The 16,850-nt window shown below is 43.0% G+C and overlaps 2 protein-coding genes across 2 annotated transcripts; both read left to right on the top strand.

The window, feature by feature from the left end:
• The first annotated feature begins 6,951 nt into the window (after nt 1-6,951).
• LOC122134436 (E3 ubiquitin/ISG15 ligase TRIM25-like) lies at nt 6,952-8,123 on the top strand. Its single transcript, XM_042747815.1, has 2 exons — nt 6,952-7,602; nt 8,117-8,123. Exons 1-2 carry the CDS (start codon nt 7,058-7,060, stop codon nt 8,121-8,123), a joined length of 552 nt encoding a protein of 183 aa, XP_042603749.1. The 5' UTR covers nt 6,952-7,057.
• Nucleotides 8,124-8,570: 447 nt separating this feature from the next.
• ftr55 (finTRIM family, member 55) lies at nt 8,571-14,928 on the top strand. The gene is made up of 4 exons (XM_042747814.1): nt 8,571-8,666; nt 8,746-8,979; nt 13,869-13,914; nt 14,924-14,928. The coding sequence occupies exons 1-4, from the start codon at nt 8,586-8,588 to the stop codon at nt 14,926-14,928; spliced, it is 366 nt and encodes a 121-aa protein (XP_042603748.1). The 5' UTR covers nt 8,571-8,585.
• The last annotated feature ends 1,922 nt before the right edge of the window (nt 14,929-16,850 follow it).

The following is a 16,850-nucleotide window of genomic DNA, read 5'->3' as shown; positions in this document are numbered from 1 at the left end:
CAATTGACAATAAAGCAGACTTGACTCAGTTTTAAATGAACACTTATAATGTGTGCACACTACAGAGTGTTAGAGTTCAATTCAATTCAAGTTTATTTGTATAGCGCTTTTTACGATACAAATCATTGCAAAGCAACTTTTCAGAAAATTAAGTTTCTACAATATTTAGTAGTAGCTTATCAGTGATGACTGTCAGTTTATGTGCATATGGCAGAAATGTTCAGAAAAATCAATAAAATACGTAAACAAACAGACGATTAACACTATTAACAGCAATTATGCAATCAAACTTATAGCAAAATGTGGTAGTTCTGTATGTTGTCTCTGGGTTAGCATCATCTGAGGTCCTCTGAGGGGCTGGCATCATCTCTTCTCAGGTGTTCTGGATCCAGACTGGAGCTTGTGTAAATCCTAGTTACCACGGGATGTAAATCCAGCAGAAAGCAGAGAAACAAATAGAGACATAATTAGCATAGCTGCTGTTCCAGCCAAGTAAAATTAATTATTTTAACCCAAGCTAAAGAATAATAATGCACATTTGATCAGATATAATTGCAGTCCAGAATTATGAGATGCATTATTTGAATGTTTGGCCAAAGAGGTGTGTTTTTAATCTAGATTTGAACAGAGAGAGTGTGTTTGAACCCCGAACATTATCAGGAAGGCTATTCCAGAGTTTGGGAGCCAAATGTGAAAAAGCTCTGCCTCCTTTAGTGGACTTTGCTATCCTAGGTACTATCAAAAGTCCAGCGTTTTGTGACCTTAGGGAGCGTGATGGGTTGTAGCGTGGTAGAAGACTAGTTAGGTACGCAGAAGCTAAGTCATTAAGGGCCTTATAAGTAAGTAATATATTTTGTAACTGATATGGAACTTAGTAGGTAGCCAGTGCAGAGACTGTAAAATTGGGGTAATATGATCATATTTTCTTGACCTGGTAAGGACTCTAGCCGCTGCATTTTGGACTACCTATAGCTTGTTTATTGAGGATGCAGGACAACCAGCTAGCAGTGCATTACAATAGTCCAGTCTAGAGGTCATGAACGCATGAACTAGCTTTTCTGCATCAGAAACAGGTAACATGTTTCGTAGCTTGGCAATGTTTCTAAGATGGAAGAATGCTGTTTTGGTAACATGGGAAATATGATTTTCAAAAGACAAGTTACTGTCTAATATAACACCCAGATTTTTGACTGTAGAGGAAGTAACAGTACATCTGTCTAATTGCAAATTGTAATCTATGAGATTCTGTGTAATATTTTTTGGTCCAATAAGTAATCTCTGTCTTATCTGAATTTAATAGGAGAAAATTATTGATCATCCAATCTTTTACATTTTTAACAAACTCTGTTAGCTTAGATAATTTAGAAGTTTCATCTGGTCTCGTTGAGATATATAGTTGAGTATCATCAGCATAACAGTGGAAACTAATCCCGTATTTTCTAATGATATTACCAAGGGGCAACATGTATATTGAAAATAGCAGAGGACCTAGGACAGATCCCTGTGGCACTCCATATTTTACTGGGGATAAAAGAGATGACTCCCCATTTAAATAAACAAAGTGGTAGCGATCGGACAGGTAGGATCTAATCCATCTTAAAGCCCGCCCTTGAATACCTGTATAGTTTTGTAATCTATCTATGAGTATGTCGTGATCTATGTTGTCAAATGCAGCACTAAGATCAAGTAAAACTAGCAATGAGATGCAGCCTTGGTCTGATGCAAGAAGCAAGTCATTTGTAATTTTAACAAGTGCAGTTTCTGTGCTATGATGGGGCCTGAAACCCGACTGAAATTCTTCATAGAGATCATTTTTTGCAGGTAGGAGCACAATTGAGCAGACACAACTTTTTCTAAAATTTTAGACAAAAATGGAAGATTTGAAATGGGTCTGTAATTTGCCAGTTCACTAGGATCTAGTTGTGGTTTCTTAATAAGAGGCTTAATAACCGCCAGCTTGAATGGTTTTGGGACGTGACCTAAAGATAACGACGAGTTAATAATATTGAGAAGCAGTTTTTCTGCTACAGGTACAACTCTTTCAGTAATTTAGTGGGTACAGGATCTAATAAACATGTTGTTGGTTTAGATGCAGTGATAAGTTTATTTAGCTCTTCCTGTCCTATAGTTGTAAAGCACTGCAGTTTGTCTTTGGGTGCGATGGATAAAACTAAAGTATTAGACACTGTAGAATCTACATTTGTTATTGTATTTCTGATGTTATCTATTTTATCACTGAAGAAATTCATAAAGTCATTACTATTTAACTGTGAGGGAATATTTAGATCGGGTAGCATCTGGTTATTTGTTAATCTAGCCACTGTGCTAAATAAAAACCTTGGATTGTTTTGGTTATTTTCTATGAGTCTGTGGATATGCTCGGCCCTGGCAGTTTTTAGAGCCTGTCTATAGCTAGACATACTGTTTTTCCACGCAATTCTAAAAACTTCCAAGTTAGTTTTTCTCCATTTGCGCTCAAGACTACGAGTTTTTTTCTTGAGGGAGTGGGTATTACTGTTGTACCATGGCACAGTACGTTTTTCTCTAACCTTTTTCAATTTGATGAGGGCAACAGCTTCTAATGTATTAGAGAAGCTAGTGCCATGTTGCCAGTCATTTTGTCTAGTTCATGTGTATTTATGGGTACACAGAGCAGTTGAGATAAATCAGGCAGGTTATTTGTGAATCTGTCTTTGGTGGCTGGAACAATAGTTCTGCCCGGACGATAACGCGAAGCTATATAGTTATTATCATCAATACACAGAATGCACGGTACAAGGAAATGGTCAGTAACATCATCACTTTGAGGTACGATATCTATGTCAGTAAGATCGATTCCATGCGATATAATTAAATCTAGCGTATGATTAAAACGATGAGTGGGCCCGGTGACATTTTGCTTTACTCCAAAACAGTTTAATAAGTCAGTAAACACAAGTCCTAATGCATCATTTGTATTATCAACATGAATGTTAAAATCTCTGAAAATTAGCGCTGTATCAGCGGTAACCAACAGGTCTGAGAGGAAATCTGCAAATTCTTTTAGGAATTCTGTATATGGCCCTGGTGGTCTATACACAGTAGCCAGGGAAAGAGATACAATATATTTATTTTGCATATCTGACAGTGTAACATTAAGCAGAAGTATTTCAAATGATTTAAACCTGTATCCTGTTTTCTGGGTAACATTGAGATTATCACTATATATTGTTGCAACACCTCCCCCATGACCAGTCTGAAGGGGCTCATGTTTATAACAGTAGCTTGGTGGAGTAGACTCATTTAGACCAATATAATCATTTGGTTTTAGCCAGGTTTCAGTCAAGCAGAGTACATCAAAACTATTATCTGTGATCATTTCATTTACAATAACTGCTTTGGGTGTGAGTGATCTAATGTTTATGAGCCCAAACTTTAAAAATTGTTTTTGTTCATTTATTTTACGTTTTTTCTGGTTTAATCACGATAAGATTTTTCCTAGATCCTACATTAAATTTATATTTTGACCTCATTATTCGGGGAACAGACACAGTATTTATAGATTGGACAGCGCAAGTACTTCTAACATTTAAGCGGGTAGAACAAAAGCCATTATAGCAGTTATTTGAGAATTGGCTTACTAGTCATATGGAGTGTAGAGTCCTGTAGATGAGATCAGATCCTGAGAGGAGATCTGCTCCGACTCTGCTGGGGTGCAGGCCATCAGCGCGAAAAAGCCTAGGACGCTCCCAGAAAAGATTCCAATTATTAACAAAGAGCAGTTTCTGTTCTTTACACCATGACAATAACCAATCATTTAGAGCAAAAAGTCTACTGAACCTTTCGTGTCCTCGTCGATACGTGGGCAGTGGTCCTGACACGATGATCGTCGCCGCAGGCGTCGTGCTGCGAACCATCTTGATCAGGGGTGTTAAACGCGGTCTTCCATTCATCCCCCTTCCTGATGCGGACCAAATGATAAGCATTACGTAAGTCCAGTTTTGTGAAGACCGACACTCCCTGCAACCTCTCGAAGGCTGAAGACATCAACGGCAAAGGATAAGTATTCTTTACCGTGATGTTATTCAACCCTCGGTAATCAATGCAAGGTCGCAGAGAACCGTCCTTCTTCCCCACAAAAAAGAACCCCGCCCCCGCTGGAGAAGAGGAAGGTCGGATGAATCTGGATGCCAGAGAATCAGAAATATATTTCTCCATGGCCTCCCTCTCGGGAACAGACAGAGAGTATAACTTGCCCGTAGGCGGAAACGTACCTGGCAGTAGATCTATAGCACAGTCATAGGGACGATGCGGAGGAAGAGAAGCAGCTCTGGACTTACTGAACACTTCCTTCAGGTCGAGGTACTCGACGGGCACGTTTGACAAATTCACCGGCTCTTCCTGCAAGACAGAACAAGACAGAGACGAACCAGCAGACACTAAACAAGACGCATAATACTCAGTGCTCCAGGCCAACACAGAGTTTTGTCCCCAGTCCACCCTGGGATTATGCCGCACCAACCAGGGGTGGCCGAGGACAATGGGAACCTGGGGGGAGTCCATGAGGAGAAATAACAGTTCTTCAGAATGATTGCTGGATGTGATGAGTGTTATCTGACTGGTGGTGTGAGATACTGTGGGTAACTGTTGACCATTGAGTGCGTTGACAGATCTTGTTAGTGAGAGGTATGGTGGGTATCTGAAGTTGTTGTGCAAATGACCAGTCCATAAAGTTACCTTCAGCCCCGGAATCGAGAAGAGCTTGACAGTGATGTGACCGAGTTGCCCACTGCAATCTCACCGGGAGGAGGGTGGAAGAGGCTTTCTGGATGGAGACCCCGCCCAACAGGATCCTCTTCTTTACTGCCGGGCCCACTCTTTTACTGGGCAACTATTGAGAAAATGTCCAGATCCGCCACAGTAGAGGCACAATCCTCGGGATCTCCTTCTCTCTCTCTCCTCCCGGGAGAGCCGGGCTCGACCCACCTGCATGGACTCGTGATCGTCAACGGGGCTGACCGCATCACAAGCGTTGAGTGGGGAGATCCCAAAGTTCCTCTGTGTAAGTGTCATACGAGTGTGTTGTTCCAACCGATGCAGGCGTGCATCCACTCTTAAGGCCAGTTCGATCAGATCATCGAGTCTCTCTGGCAGGTCCAGGGTATAAATCTCATGTTGGATGCGGTCAGCCAGCCCATGCAGGAAGATGTCCCATTGCGCCGGCTTGTTCCAGCGGCATTCTGCGGAGAGGGTGCGAAACTCAATGGAATAGTCGGCGACAGATCTTTCTCCCTGGCGGATGTCTGCAAGCTGGCGAGCCACCTCTCTGCCTGCGACTGCCCGGTCAAACACCCTTCTCATCTCCTCCGAGAGTGCCGCAAATGAGTCACAACAGGGTTGATGGTTTTCCCACACCGCCGTCCCCCATAGCGCCGCACGTCCGGACAGCAGTGTAAGCACGAAGGCCACCTTCGAATCTTCAGTGCAAAACGTCTGGGGTTGGAGAGTAAAAAACATTGAGCACTTGGTCAAAAAAGCTGTACAATAACTTGGCTCACCAGAATAACTCTCCGGCGTTGGCAGACGCGGCTCATGTTGACGGACGGATGCGGGGGAAATCGGCGGTGGGTTAGGCGCAATTGGCTGTGTCAGTTGTTGGACCTGCTGAGTGAGCCCGGACACCTGCGCTACCAATGCCTGCACCGCCCTTCAAGTTGCAGCGAGATTCTCCTCCTGCCGTTCCATACGGGCCGTGTTGTGTGCGAAGTACTCAGTGACATCAGATCCGCTTGCTGCCCCCTGCATGGTCAGATCGTTCTGTGACGTAAGGATAGAGGAGACAATAGCAAGTAAAACAGATCCTTTTATTCGGGATGAATAGCACCAGTCTCAGGGTGACAAAAGGGGAAGCAGACACAGTTCTCAGACATGCAGTACACCGGTACTTCCGAATGTGATGGTATCTCCGATGATGACGATGACTAGGCAGCGCAGGCTTGCATGGACAACTCGGTCCAATGGTCAGACGTGAAGTGGTGAATCCAGTGTTGGTGAATAGTGAAGACAACACTGGAATGGCGAACTTCCAGCCGGAGACAAACCAGGAGACACGAGGAGCCGAAGAGACAGGAACACAACAGATACATTCATACAACAACGATTTGACAAACACAAGACGCATGAGGTGAGTATAAATAGACAGTGGTAATGCACAACACCTGTCGCTGATTTCCCGGAGGATCATCAGCGACCACGCCCACACACACACACAGTGCAAGGGATCGTCAATGAATTCCTCAACCGTGACAGTCACCTGCACTCAAAGGTAGATATACATCCACCATTAAAGCAAGTAACAGTGAGTAAAGCAATTGTAATGTGTGTGAATAGAGTATTAGCAATGCACACAGGTTTAGCGGCAACCACGCTGGTGATGCTAATGGGCTATAAGCTACTAGCAGACTCTGGAAATCAAAATAAAACTAGTGATAACAAGGCGCTCTGGTTGTTTTTGTTGTAGAATACGATAGAGGATATATTCACACGTTATAGAAATGAAAATGATGGTGTATAAAATAGATTTCAATAATAAAAAATAGACGATAAAGAAATAACGTGACTGAGCTCAAACTCAATATCAAAACTAAACATTAATCAGGATTAATAGATTAATCGCATCCAAAATAAAAGTTTCGTTTACGTAATATATGTATGTGTACTATGTATATTTATTATGTATATATAAATAGAGACTGACATCTAGTAGACATTTCATCATCAGGGTTCCCCATTCCTTGTCCAGGAGAGCCACTTTCCTACAGAGTTTAGTTAGATCTCTAATTAAACGCACCTGATTCAACTAGTCGAGGTCTTTGTGGTTACTTTAATAACAGCCAGATGTGTTGAACCTAAACTCAACAGGAGCAGGAATGAGGAAGCTGTTTTACAGACTCACAGACACGACTGTTTTACACACATCACTCAAACACAGAACCAGGAATCACATGAGTTCAGGGAAAGAGAAACTGAAGTGTAGTCAAGCTGTTGTGTGTTTGTGTCTCTGTATTTAAGCAGTAAAATGGCAGAAGCCAGAATTTCGGTTGATCAGAAGGAGTTCATGTGTCCAGTGTGTCTGGATCTCCTGAAGGATCCAGTGACCATTCCCTGTGGACACAGTTACTGTAAGATCTGTATTACAGACTGCTGGGATCAGGAGGATCAGAAGAGAGTCTACAGCTGCCCTCAGTGCAGACAGACCTTCAGGCCAAGACCTGCTTTAGCTAGAAACACCATGCTGGCTGAACTGGTGGAGAAACTGAAGAAGGCCAGACTCTCTGATGACTGTTATGCTGGAGCTGGAGATGTGCAGTGTGACGTCTGTACTGGAAGAAAATACAGAGCCGTCAAGTCCTGTCTGCTGTGTCTGGAGTCTTACTGTCAAACTCATTTTGAGCATCATGAGGAGTTTCATTCACGTAAACCACACAAAGTGACTGAAGCCACTGGACGACTGCAGGAGATGATCTGCCAGAAACATGAGAAGCTCCTTGAGGTTTTCTGTCGCACTGATCAGAAATGTATATGTGTGCTGTGTACGGTTATTGAACATAAAAACCATGACACTGTATCAGCTGCAGCACAGAGGACAGAGAAACAGGTATTTAACACTAGACACTGATGAAATATTGCTGACCCTCGTTTCATATGTGTTTATATCAGCACCATATTAACAGCTCACATATGGCGTTATTTCCCTGTCAAATGTCGAGAGCGCATTATTGTAGTGCGAAAGTACATTAATATAATGCGCGAGCGCGAATCTCTCTGCTCGCGCGCGGAATATAATGTGAGCAGACAGAGTGTCAATCAATGCATTGGCGAATACAGTGAACATAAATAAAAAAAGAAACAAAGTTGCTTGTCAGGTTTTCCTAACAAGCAACCATATTTTATAAAATAAGCCCAAAAAAACGCGACCCGGGATTTTTTCACACAACTTTACAAAAAAAAAAGCCCAAAGTTGCGTATAATACACAGACTTGGCAACTATGTCAGTGAACTTATTCCATGTGTTCCATCTGCGATTCAATATCAACCAATAAGATTTCATGTACGATGTCACGTTTTCATTGGTCAGTCGTTGAAGCCTATTTCTAATTGTTTGTTGCCGTTTTGACAGCGTTTATGCCAAGAGCAAAGAGAAAGAAATCGAAGAGAAGAGTACTTGGCCATGTGCGAACGCATGGGACACAGTCTAAGCACATACACGCTTACTTTAAGCGAAGAGGAGAGATTCGCGATTGCACTGAACACGTTTTAAGTGCAGGCATACTCTCTGAGCGAGCCCAGAGAAAATTCTTACAAGAGCAACGTGTATCTGAGAGCGCGCGCGAGCAGAGAGATTCGCGCTCCGCACATTATATTCCGCGCACGAGCAGAGAGATTCGCGCTCGCGCATTATATTAATGTACTTTCGCGCTACAATAATGCGCTCTCGACATTTGACAGGGAAATAACGCCATATCTGTTCACATGATGATTTAGTGCCAGTAGTTTTCAGTAAGATTCACTATCATCTGTTTGTCCTGCAGAAGCAGCTTAAGGAGATGCAGAAGACGCTCCAGCAGAGAATCCAGCAGAGAGAGAAAGATCTTCAGCAGCTGAGAGAGACTGTGGAGTCTCATAAGGTGAGTCTGGAGAAGAAGAGAAGTTTGTCTCCGTCTCAGTTCAGACTCACTGAAGCTGAATCACTGTGTGTCCTAACAGCGCTCTGTACAGACAGCAGTGAAGGACAATGAGAGGATCTTTACTGAGCTCATCCGCTCCATTCAGAGAAGCCGCTCTGAGATGATACGACTGATCAGAGATCAGGAAAAGACTGCAGTGAGTCGAACTGAAGGACGACTGGAGCGACTGAAGCAGGAGATCAATGATCTGAGGAGGAGAGACGCTGAGCTGGAGCAGCTTTCACACACACAGGATCACATCCAGTTCCTGCAGGTAACACAGATCTAGAAAAACATTGCCAAAATGAAACTTATCAGATCCTGCTGTGACAGAGACTCACAAAGAAACAGTTCATAAGTGTCTTATTATATAATCATCAATCAGACTCTCATCTGATCTTCTTCTGAAAGAGATGAATGGCTTTCAGCTCTGGAAATCTTGCTCAAATGGGTCTCATGTCAGAACATTTCTTTCTCTTTAAATCACTTGTATAAGTGACGTCTGTGTAACTGTGTTACTGTGTAACTGTCCAAACTCTCCCACAGACCTCAGACTCAGACAAAAAAACCACAACCATAACTACACAAACCAAAAAATAACCAAAAAAAAATCCCACAAAAATTAAAAACATGATATACCATTGCAAATTATTAGCTAATGATTAATTAAAGCAGATATGTCAGGGTTCTGCCCTGGCAGCTGTGTCTGTTTTGTCTTTGTTTTGTGTTTCTCTGTTTGTCCTGTGTATGACTACATGGCTTTGTCTTTGTTTATGTTGGCCATGTGCTCCTTTCGTCCTGCCCCCTTGTTTCACATTACCTTGTTTGGTGCTCATTAATTGATTGTTCTCACCTTGTGTTGTGTGCTTTCCTTCCTATTTATTGTGCTCATTTCCCTCATGTGTTTGTTGGTTCATTTTGTGTGTGAGTTAGTGTTTGCTTAGCTTGCTAGCTGATCTTTACTAATCGACTTTTTCCTTGTCTGTTAAAGTCTGGTATTTATTAGTTTAAGTTTATCTTGTCACTGTTTAATCTAGTTTCAGTTTTTCGTTTGTTTGGATTTCATTTTTAGTTTCTCTTGAGTTTGACTTGTTTTTGAGTTTGACTTGTTTTTATTGTTGAGTTTGAGTTATTTTCTTGATTTAGTCTATCCAGTTATTTCTAGAACTTTATAGCCAAGTACCCTTGGTTCCTGGTGCGGTGGTCTGGTCTCTAGCACAGCCTCCTCTACAGTCCTGTGCTCGGATGGTCTAAATTGCCAAACTCCGCGGTCACCCCCCCCATCTGCCTGCTTCACTGTTGTATGCCCTATCCTACTGTCTGGACTGTTCGAGCCACTCCCTCCTATTGTGCTTGTCTAATTTGTCAAACGTCCCTTGTTCAATCTGCATTTGGGTCCTCTCCCTCAGTAACCCTGACAGAACGAACCAGCCAAGTCAGGACCCAGCAGATGAGTCTCAAGATCCTGGCCCCTGCAAATGCTCAGGAGAGACTGGCCCGCCAGCAAGGCCTGGGTGCACTTCGGCAGCAAGGGCAGGAAGTGAGGGCCTTTGCCCAATTTTTTTGGACTATGTCCAGGGGCCTTGAGTACCAGGATGCAGCCCTTAAGGATGTCTTCAACCTCTGTCTAGACGATCCACTGCCTCAGTGAGAGATGGAGCAATTGAGGATCTTGGACTTTTGGAACTTTTCCAATTATCTGCACCACCGCAAGGATTGGCAGATACTTACACCACCAGAGTCCACCTACAGTGGTCACCCCACTCTCCCTCATCCATCGAGTCAACTCCCTGCTCTTCTTCTGACTCCCACTGAGAAAAGGAGAGAGAGAAGAATGAGGGCAGCCAAAGCTGCTGCATCTGCCATTGAGACCTCTGTGCTGGTTCCAGCCTCCGAATCAGCTGAATCCCTCACAGTCACATCTGAGTCTACCAAGTGCTCTGAAGCAGTCAAGCTCAAGGAAGCTGTTAGGGAAGTTCCCCTGTTAGCCCCTGTTCCTGTGTCAGTCAAGCCTGTTCTAGTTTATTCAAAGCCAGTCCAGTCCTGAAATTCTGTGTCTATGTCTGTTCGAGTAAGTCAAGATGTAGGTGACGTGACCGCCTACAGGCCCGGGAGGCGAAGGGGTAGGAGGGACCGTGCCAGGAGTGCTAGAGCCCTTAGTCTGGAGACCCCTCCTGCAGTTTTCCCAGAAGATCTCAAGGGGTCTGCTGCTTCAGTCATGACCCTGGAGTCCAGTGGCGAGCAGCCAGCCCCAGAGCTCGCTCCAGTGTTGGCCCCAGAGGGCAGTCAAGAATCAGTCTCTGAGCCCATTCCTGGGGCCCCGGAGGGCAGTTTGTCAGCCCCCGAGGGCAGTCAAGAATCAGTCTCTGAGCCCATTCCTGTGGCCCCGGAGGGCAGTTTGTCAGCCCTCGAGGGCAGTCAAGAGTCTGGGGAGTCGTGGCCTAATGGTTAGAGAGTCGGACTCCCAATCGAAGGGTTGTGAGTTCGAGTCTCGGGCCGGCAGGAATTGTGGGTGTGGGGAGTGCATGTACAGTTCTCTCTCCACCTTCAATACCACGACTTAGGTGCCCTTGAGCAAGGCATCGAACCCCCAACTGCTCCCCGGGCGCCGCAGCATATGGCTGCCCACTGCTCCGGGTGTGTGTGTTCACAGTGTATGTGTGTGTTCACTGCTCTGTGTGTGTGCCTTCGGATGGGTTAAATGCAGAGCACTAATTCTGGTATGGGTCCTCCTCACGTCACTTCACTTTCACTCACTTTCACTTTTTTAAGAATCAGTCTTGGAGTCCATAGCAGTCCCAGACCCTATTCTCGCCTCAAAGTCCACCCCAGAATTGTCTCCAGTCTTAAACTTTGCTCAAGTCCCAGAGTCCCTGGAGTCTGCCATAGAGTATGCTTTAGTTCCAGACTTTTCTCCATTCCCTGAGTTTGCTCTGGAGCTAGTCCCAGTCCCGGAGTCCTCAAGGTCCATCCCAAATTCGACTTCAGAGCAATTCTCAGTCCAGGAACAACCAGAGATCATCACAGAGCAAGTCCAGGAACAGAACAAGGTCATTCCAAAACCAGTCCCAGGGTCTGTTCCAGAGCCTACGTCATTCCTGAAGCCAGTCTCTGAGTTTGTCCCAGAGCCAATCCTAGAGCCAGAGTCTGTTCCAGAAGCCCCAGAGGGCAGCGCAGCAGCCCCCGAGGGCGGTCAAGAATCCACTCCTGAGTCTGTTCCAGTAGCCCCAGAGGGCAGTCCAGAACCAATTCCTAAGTCCATTCCAGTGGCCCCGGAGGGCAGTTCTGCAGCTCCTGTGGAAAGTCAAGAGTCTGCTCCTGAACCCTCTCCATTGTCGGCTCAAGCTCCCGAGTCTGCTTCATTCCAGAGTCTGTCAAAGTCTGCTACAGATTCAATCCAAGAGCCCTCAGAGCCAGTCCCAGCACCCATTCCTGATCCAGTCCAACTTCAGGAGGGGGTACCTTACAATACTCCAACCTCCAAATCTCCAGAACTATCCACTTCCCCTACCACTTTCAAGCCATCACTTGTCAAGCCGGTCAGTACTTCTACTTATACCACCACCCGTATCACTATAGCCCCATCTTCTCTGCGGCGAGGCTTTAATCGTACTCAAACCATGCCTGCTGCCTTCAGCTCTACCCTGTCAGGCTACACCCCTGGACTTACTCCCACCCTTCCCACCCCCTCTCATGTGCTGTCTGGACTGTTCGAGCCACTCCCTCCTATTGTGCTTGTCTAATTTGTCAATAAACGTCCCTTGTTCAATCTGCATTTGGGTCCTCTCCCTCAGTAACCCTGATAAGATAACTGTAAATTGAAAGCATGGCTTTGACCCATTGTGGTAATTAATACATCAAATTACACTATTAGTTAATACTATGTTATTAAGGATTTAATACAGCTTGACACTTTTAATTAATGGCAATTGATATATTACTTAATCTAGAGGTAGACTCTTGATCAGTTGCTGATGTAGTAATCATTAATGAATGATTCGGTTCTTAAGCTGTGCATTTACTCATGATTATCTGTGCATTAAGTAAGGAATAATTGACGACGGGCTGTTGAATTATTAGAAAAATAATGCGACGTGAAGTGGAGTGGCCATTACACCTGGGGTGTGCATTATTTTCCTAATAATTCAACGGCCCGGAGTCAATTATACTTTGGTTACCACACCTCAAGACATCGATCCAATGATTTATTTAAAGGGATTCGTCTGGTTTTTGTACTTAAATCACTACTGTGAGTAGGACTATTTCTTCCGCATCTCATCCAATGCCTCTTTTGCTAGTACCAAAACGTCGTTTTAAACGGGTAACGGAGGCTTGAGACATTGATAGCATTCTAATGCAGTTATTGATGAAGTTATTATAAAGAGAGTGAGAGCGACAGAGACACACAGAGAGAGAGAGAGAGAGAGAGAGAGATTGTGTGAATTAGGCTAACGTACCTCTGTGCGTCTCTAAACACTCTTCTGCTGCAGCGTCTCTAAACAGCGCTGTTATTACATCACTAGTGAGAAATGTCATGTGTAGTCTTTAAGTTGCTACACTGTATAGGCTAACTGATAAAATCATCAGGGCAGCGCTGACAACACCTTTTGTGCAAACTGCGTGACCATTATTATAGTTTAACTATGCGATGTGATATGGAACTGTAATGCGGTCAAGAGAGCTGCCTGGAACTACGTTCGCCGTGCGTTTCCAAGAAAATAATTGCACACCTCAGAACGTTCGTCAGCCAATCAGATTTAAGCATTCACCGGCCCTGTAGTATAAAAATTATTAATGCATATTAGTGCAGCAGTATTGTAAAGTGTTCTCATGATGTTCAATCTAATCATATCTTTGAGCTGCTTTTCCTGAACAAATCTACTCAACTCTACAGTGAGACTCCATTGATGTGCTTGAGCTGTTAGAAGGACATTTATCTTCTTAGCAGATGTTTTATCATCCAAACTATTTCCTAGAAAGTTCACAAACAGTGTATGTGGTGAATACTAGAATCTGTAGCTCTAATGTGATGTAATGAATATGAGAAGAATGAAGCTGATGCTGTGAAAGTGCTGGATTGAGTTACTAAAGATCAAATCTTATGTTCCTGCAGGTTATTGAGTGAAGTGTGGAGCTGATGAGTTTGATTTCTGTTTTCTGTAGAGTTTCCAGTCTCTCTCAGCACCTCCTGAATCTACAGACGTAAATGATGATCTCTTCAGTTCTCTCTTCTCTTCTGATGTTCTGAGAGAATCTGTCCATCAGCTGAGAAACAAACTGGAGGATTTCTGCAAAGAGGAGCTCAAGAAGATCTCAGACAGAGGTAAAGTCCTGGAGATTCATCTGCTCTCAGAAACCAGTCCATCATCATCTCATATCATGGAGAACATCATATTAGAAATGTGTTAGCAATAGATACAGGATCATGAGAATCACACTGTTCATGTCTGTTGATTTCCACAGTTGCATTCATCTACATTGATCTCTGGACCAGGATGGACTTCCTACAATGTAAGTCAGTAAGAAAACCAGCAGAAAACTCACTGAGTGTGTTCATGTTCTTCCTGTAGAAGGAGAAAGAAGAGTTTTATAACTGATGATGTAAATGATGATTTGCACAGAGTTCAGCTTCATGAAAAGATCAAACAGATTCATAATTCCTGATTGTGATGTGTTTTATCTCCATCAGATTCCCATCAGCTCACTCTGGATCTGAACACAGTGAATAAAAGCCTCCTTCTGTCTGAGAACAACAGAGTGATTACTAACACTGACATAGATCAGTCGTATCCTGATCATCCAGACAGATTTGATGTGTATCAGCAGGTGTTGTGTAGAGAGAGTGTGTGTGGACGCTGTTACTGGGAGCAGGAGTGGAGTGGAGATAGAGGTGTGTTTATATCAGTGTCATATAAGAGCATCAGCAGGAAGGGAGGTGATGAGTGTGTGTTTGGATTTAATGATCAGTCCTGGAGTTTGTTCTGCTCTTCCTCCAGTTACATATTCACACACAATAACATACACACTGATCTCTCTGTGAAGTCCGTCAGCGGTAGAATAGGAGTGTTTGTGGATCACAGTGCAGGAACTCTGTCCTTCTACAGCGTCTCTGACACAATGAGCCTCATCCACACAGTCCAGACCACATTCACTCAGCCGCTCTATCCTGGGTTTACTGTTTGTTATGAATCATCAGTGAAACTGTGTTGATGAATCAGAATAGATTAACAAGAGAAAATACCCATAATAAATCCACATACATAAAGTAAGATCAACATTCAGATATTATAGAGTTATAGAGTCTCTTCATGACATTAATACTGCAGCTGAACTTCTGTAAGTGAAATAAGATGAATCAGAATAAATGTGTGTAATAAATCCTCATATAGACAGTAAGATCAACCTCTGTTTTCTCAACCTCTTGTGTGTGTTTCTGTGCTCAACCCAACCTCTTTTTGAATTGATGGAAATCACTCATTTAGTTAATAATATATATTATTAATATTGTTATTAATAATCATGATCAATAATTAATGTTTTTATTTTAAAAATATTTTAATCATATTTTTTCAGTGTTATTTCTGTTCTCTGACTGATATAAATAAAGCTTCTACCCACTTGATGAACAAAAGTGATGGTTTTATTCCTCCTCTGTGCAGATCTCCAGAAGACAAATCAAGCACCTCATTATAGTTTCTTCTCTCACCCTAAAATCAGCTGACATAAAAATCAGATGAGTCATAAAAGGAATCATATGCTGTCCTGTGTAACCATAAAATCAGACTATTACTTAACAAAAATAAGATTCAGTATAAGAGTCAGCTGGTTATCTATTTCCAATATAATACAAAAGTGAATAAAAATGCTCATAAAGTCAAACACTAAAAAGAGACAAGTGTTTCAGAAATGAGGGCATGTCACACAATCTATCCATGTTACTTGCTACTTAGTGTCACTGATGAATTTGCACAAAATTAATACCAGAAATAAATAAAAGATGAGAGACTATTATCAAAGTAATAGCACACCTGTTGTATTTCAGCTGTGTAAGTCCTCAGCCATCATCACATCACTCACCCCAACTCAGTCCTGCAAAACAAACAAAGGAAAAAATGAGCAACCAACAATTATAACCCATACTGGGTTTATAACAACTGGGTCACAGTCATGCTGGAATAAAATAGGGTCTTCTTCAAACTGATCCACAAAGCTGGAAGCACAGTATTGTCCAAAATATCTTGATATGCTGAAGCCATTTCCATTTCCTGGAAGCAAGTGTCCTAACACAACCCTTGAAAAACAGCCCCATACCATTATCCTGTCTTTGATTTGATTTTGGTTCTTTCACACTGCCACTGATTTTTTGGAATCTGTTCGTGCCTTCAAACACATCCTGTAAAGATCCCATGAAGACATGTGACATCAGGATGTTTCATGTGAGGTACGAGTCAAAAACACTAGCCCGCTGCCTCTCTTTCCATTGTAGTTGTGCACTTGGTGGAATTGTTTTCTTATGATCTACGATTTCTCTCTCGAGAAACCATGCTCCAGCATTTTTTTATTTGATCATACACTCTCGCATCGCATACCCTCAGCATGGATACTGAGGAGCTCCCTGGTCTCTGCTTCAATGCAGTTTGCGGACATTTTTATTTATTTATTTAAGTTTTTTTTTTACGTGAGCGTTGATCTTTGCATTTAAATCACCCGCTCAGAGAGTCAACATCATCACTTCAACACAACCTATCCAGGATTGGTCCTGCCTTTTGTTCACACAGGCCATGTTCTGGGACTGATTCCGGCAAGGTTATTAGGTTCCTGTCCTGGGATCAATCCCGGAATGTGTTTGCGTTCATTAAACAGTTGATTCATTCAGGAAGGAAACACTGTCATGAAACACAAAAATGCAAACACATAAATGGTAAAAATGACTGTATCCTGGGTTTTCTCAACAAACCAGCCTGCTGGGTTAAAATTTGTAAACCAGCATGTGTTCTGTCCAATATTTATCCAGCGCTGGGTTGCCAAGTGGGTTATTTTTAACCCAGCCATTTTTAGAGTGTATATATACAGTATATATACAGTTGTGGCGGGGGGGCGTGGTTTAACAAAGTCTGCAGCGGGAGAGAGAATCAGGAGACGAAC

Source organism: Cyprinus carpio, chromosome B21 (assembly GCF_018340385.1).
Source record: "Cyprinus carpio isolate SPL01 chromosome B21, ASM1834038v1, whole genome shotgun sequence".
Taxonomy (NCBI): Eukaryota; Metazoa; Chordata; class Actinopteri; order Cypriniformes; family Cyprinidae; genus Cyprinus; species Cyprinus carpio.
The sequence above is the reverse complement of the archived record's forward strand: the minus strand, read 5'-3'. Positions and strand labels throughout refer to the sequence as shown.

Coding starts and splice junctions, on each gene's coding strand:
- ftr55 (XM_042747814.1), top strand. CDS start 8,586: ATGCAGAAGACGCTCCAGCAGAGAATCCAGCAGAGAGAGAAAGATCTT. Junction 8,667..8,745: donor AGACTGTGGAGTCTCATAAG/GTGAGTCTGGAG, acceptor GTGTCCTAACAG/CGCTCTGTACAGACAGCAGT. Junction 8,980..13,868: donor ATCACATCCAGTTCCTGCAG/GTAACACAGATC, acceptor TGTTTTCTGTAG/AGTTTCCAGTCTCTCTCAGC.
- LOC122134436 (XM_042747815.1), top strand. CDS start 7,058: ATGGCAGAAGCCAGAATTTCGGTTGATCAGAAGGAGTTCATGTGTCCA.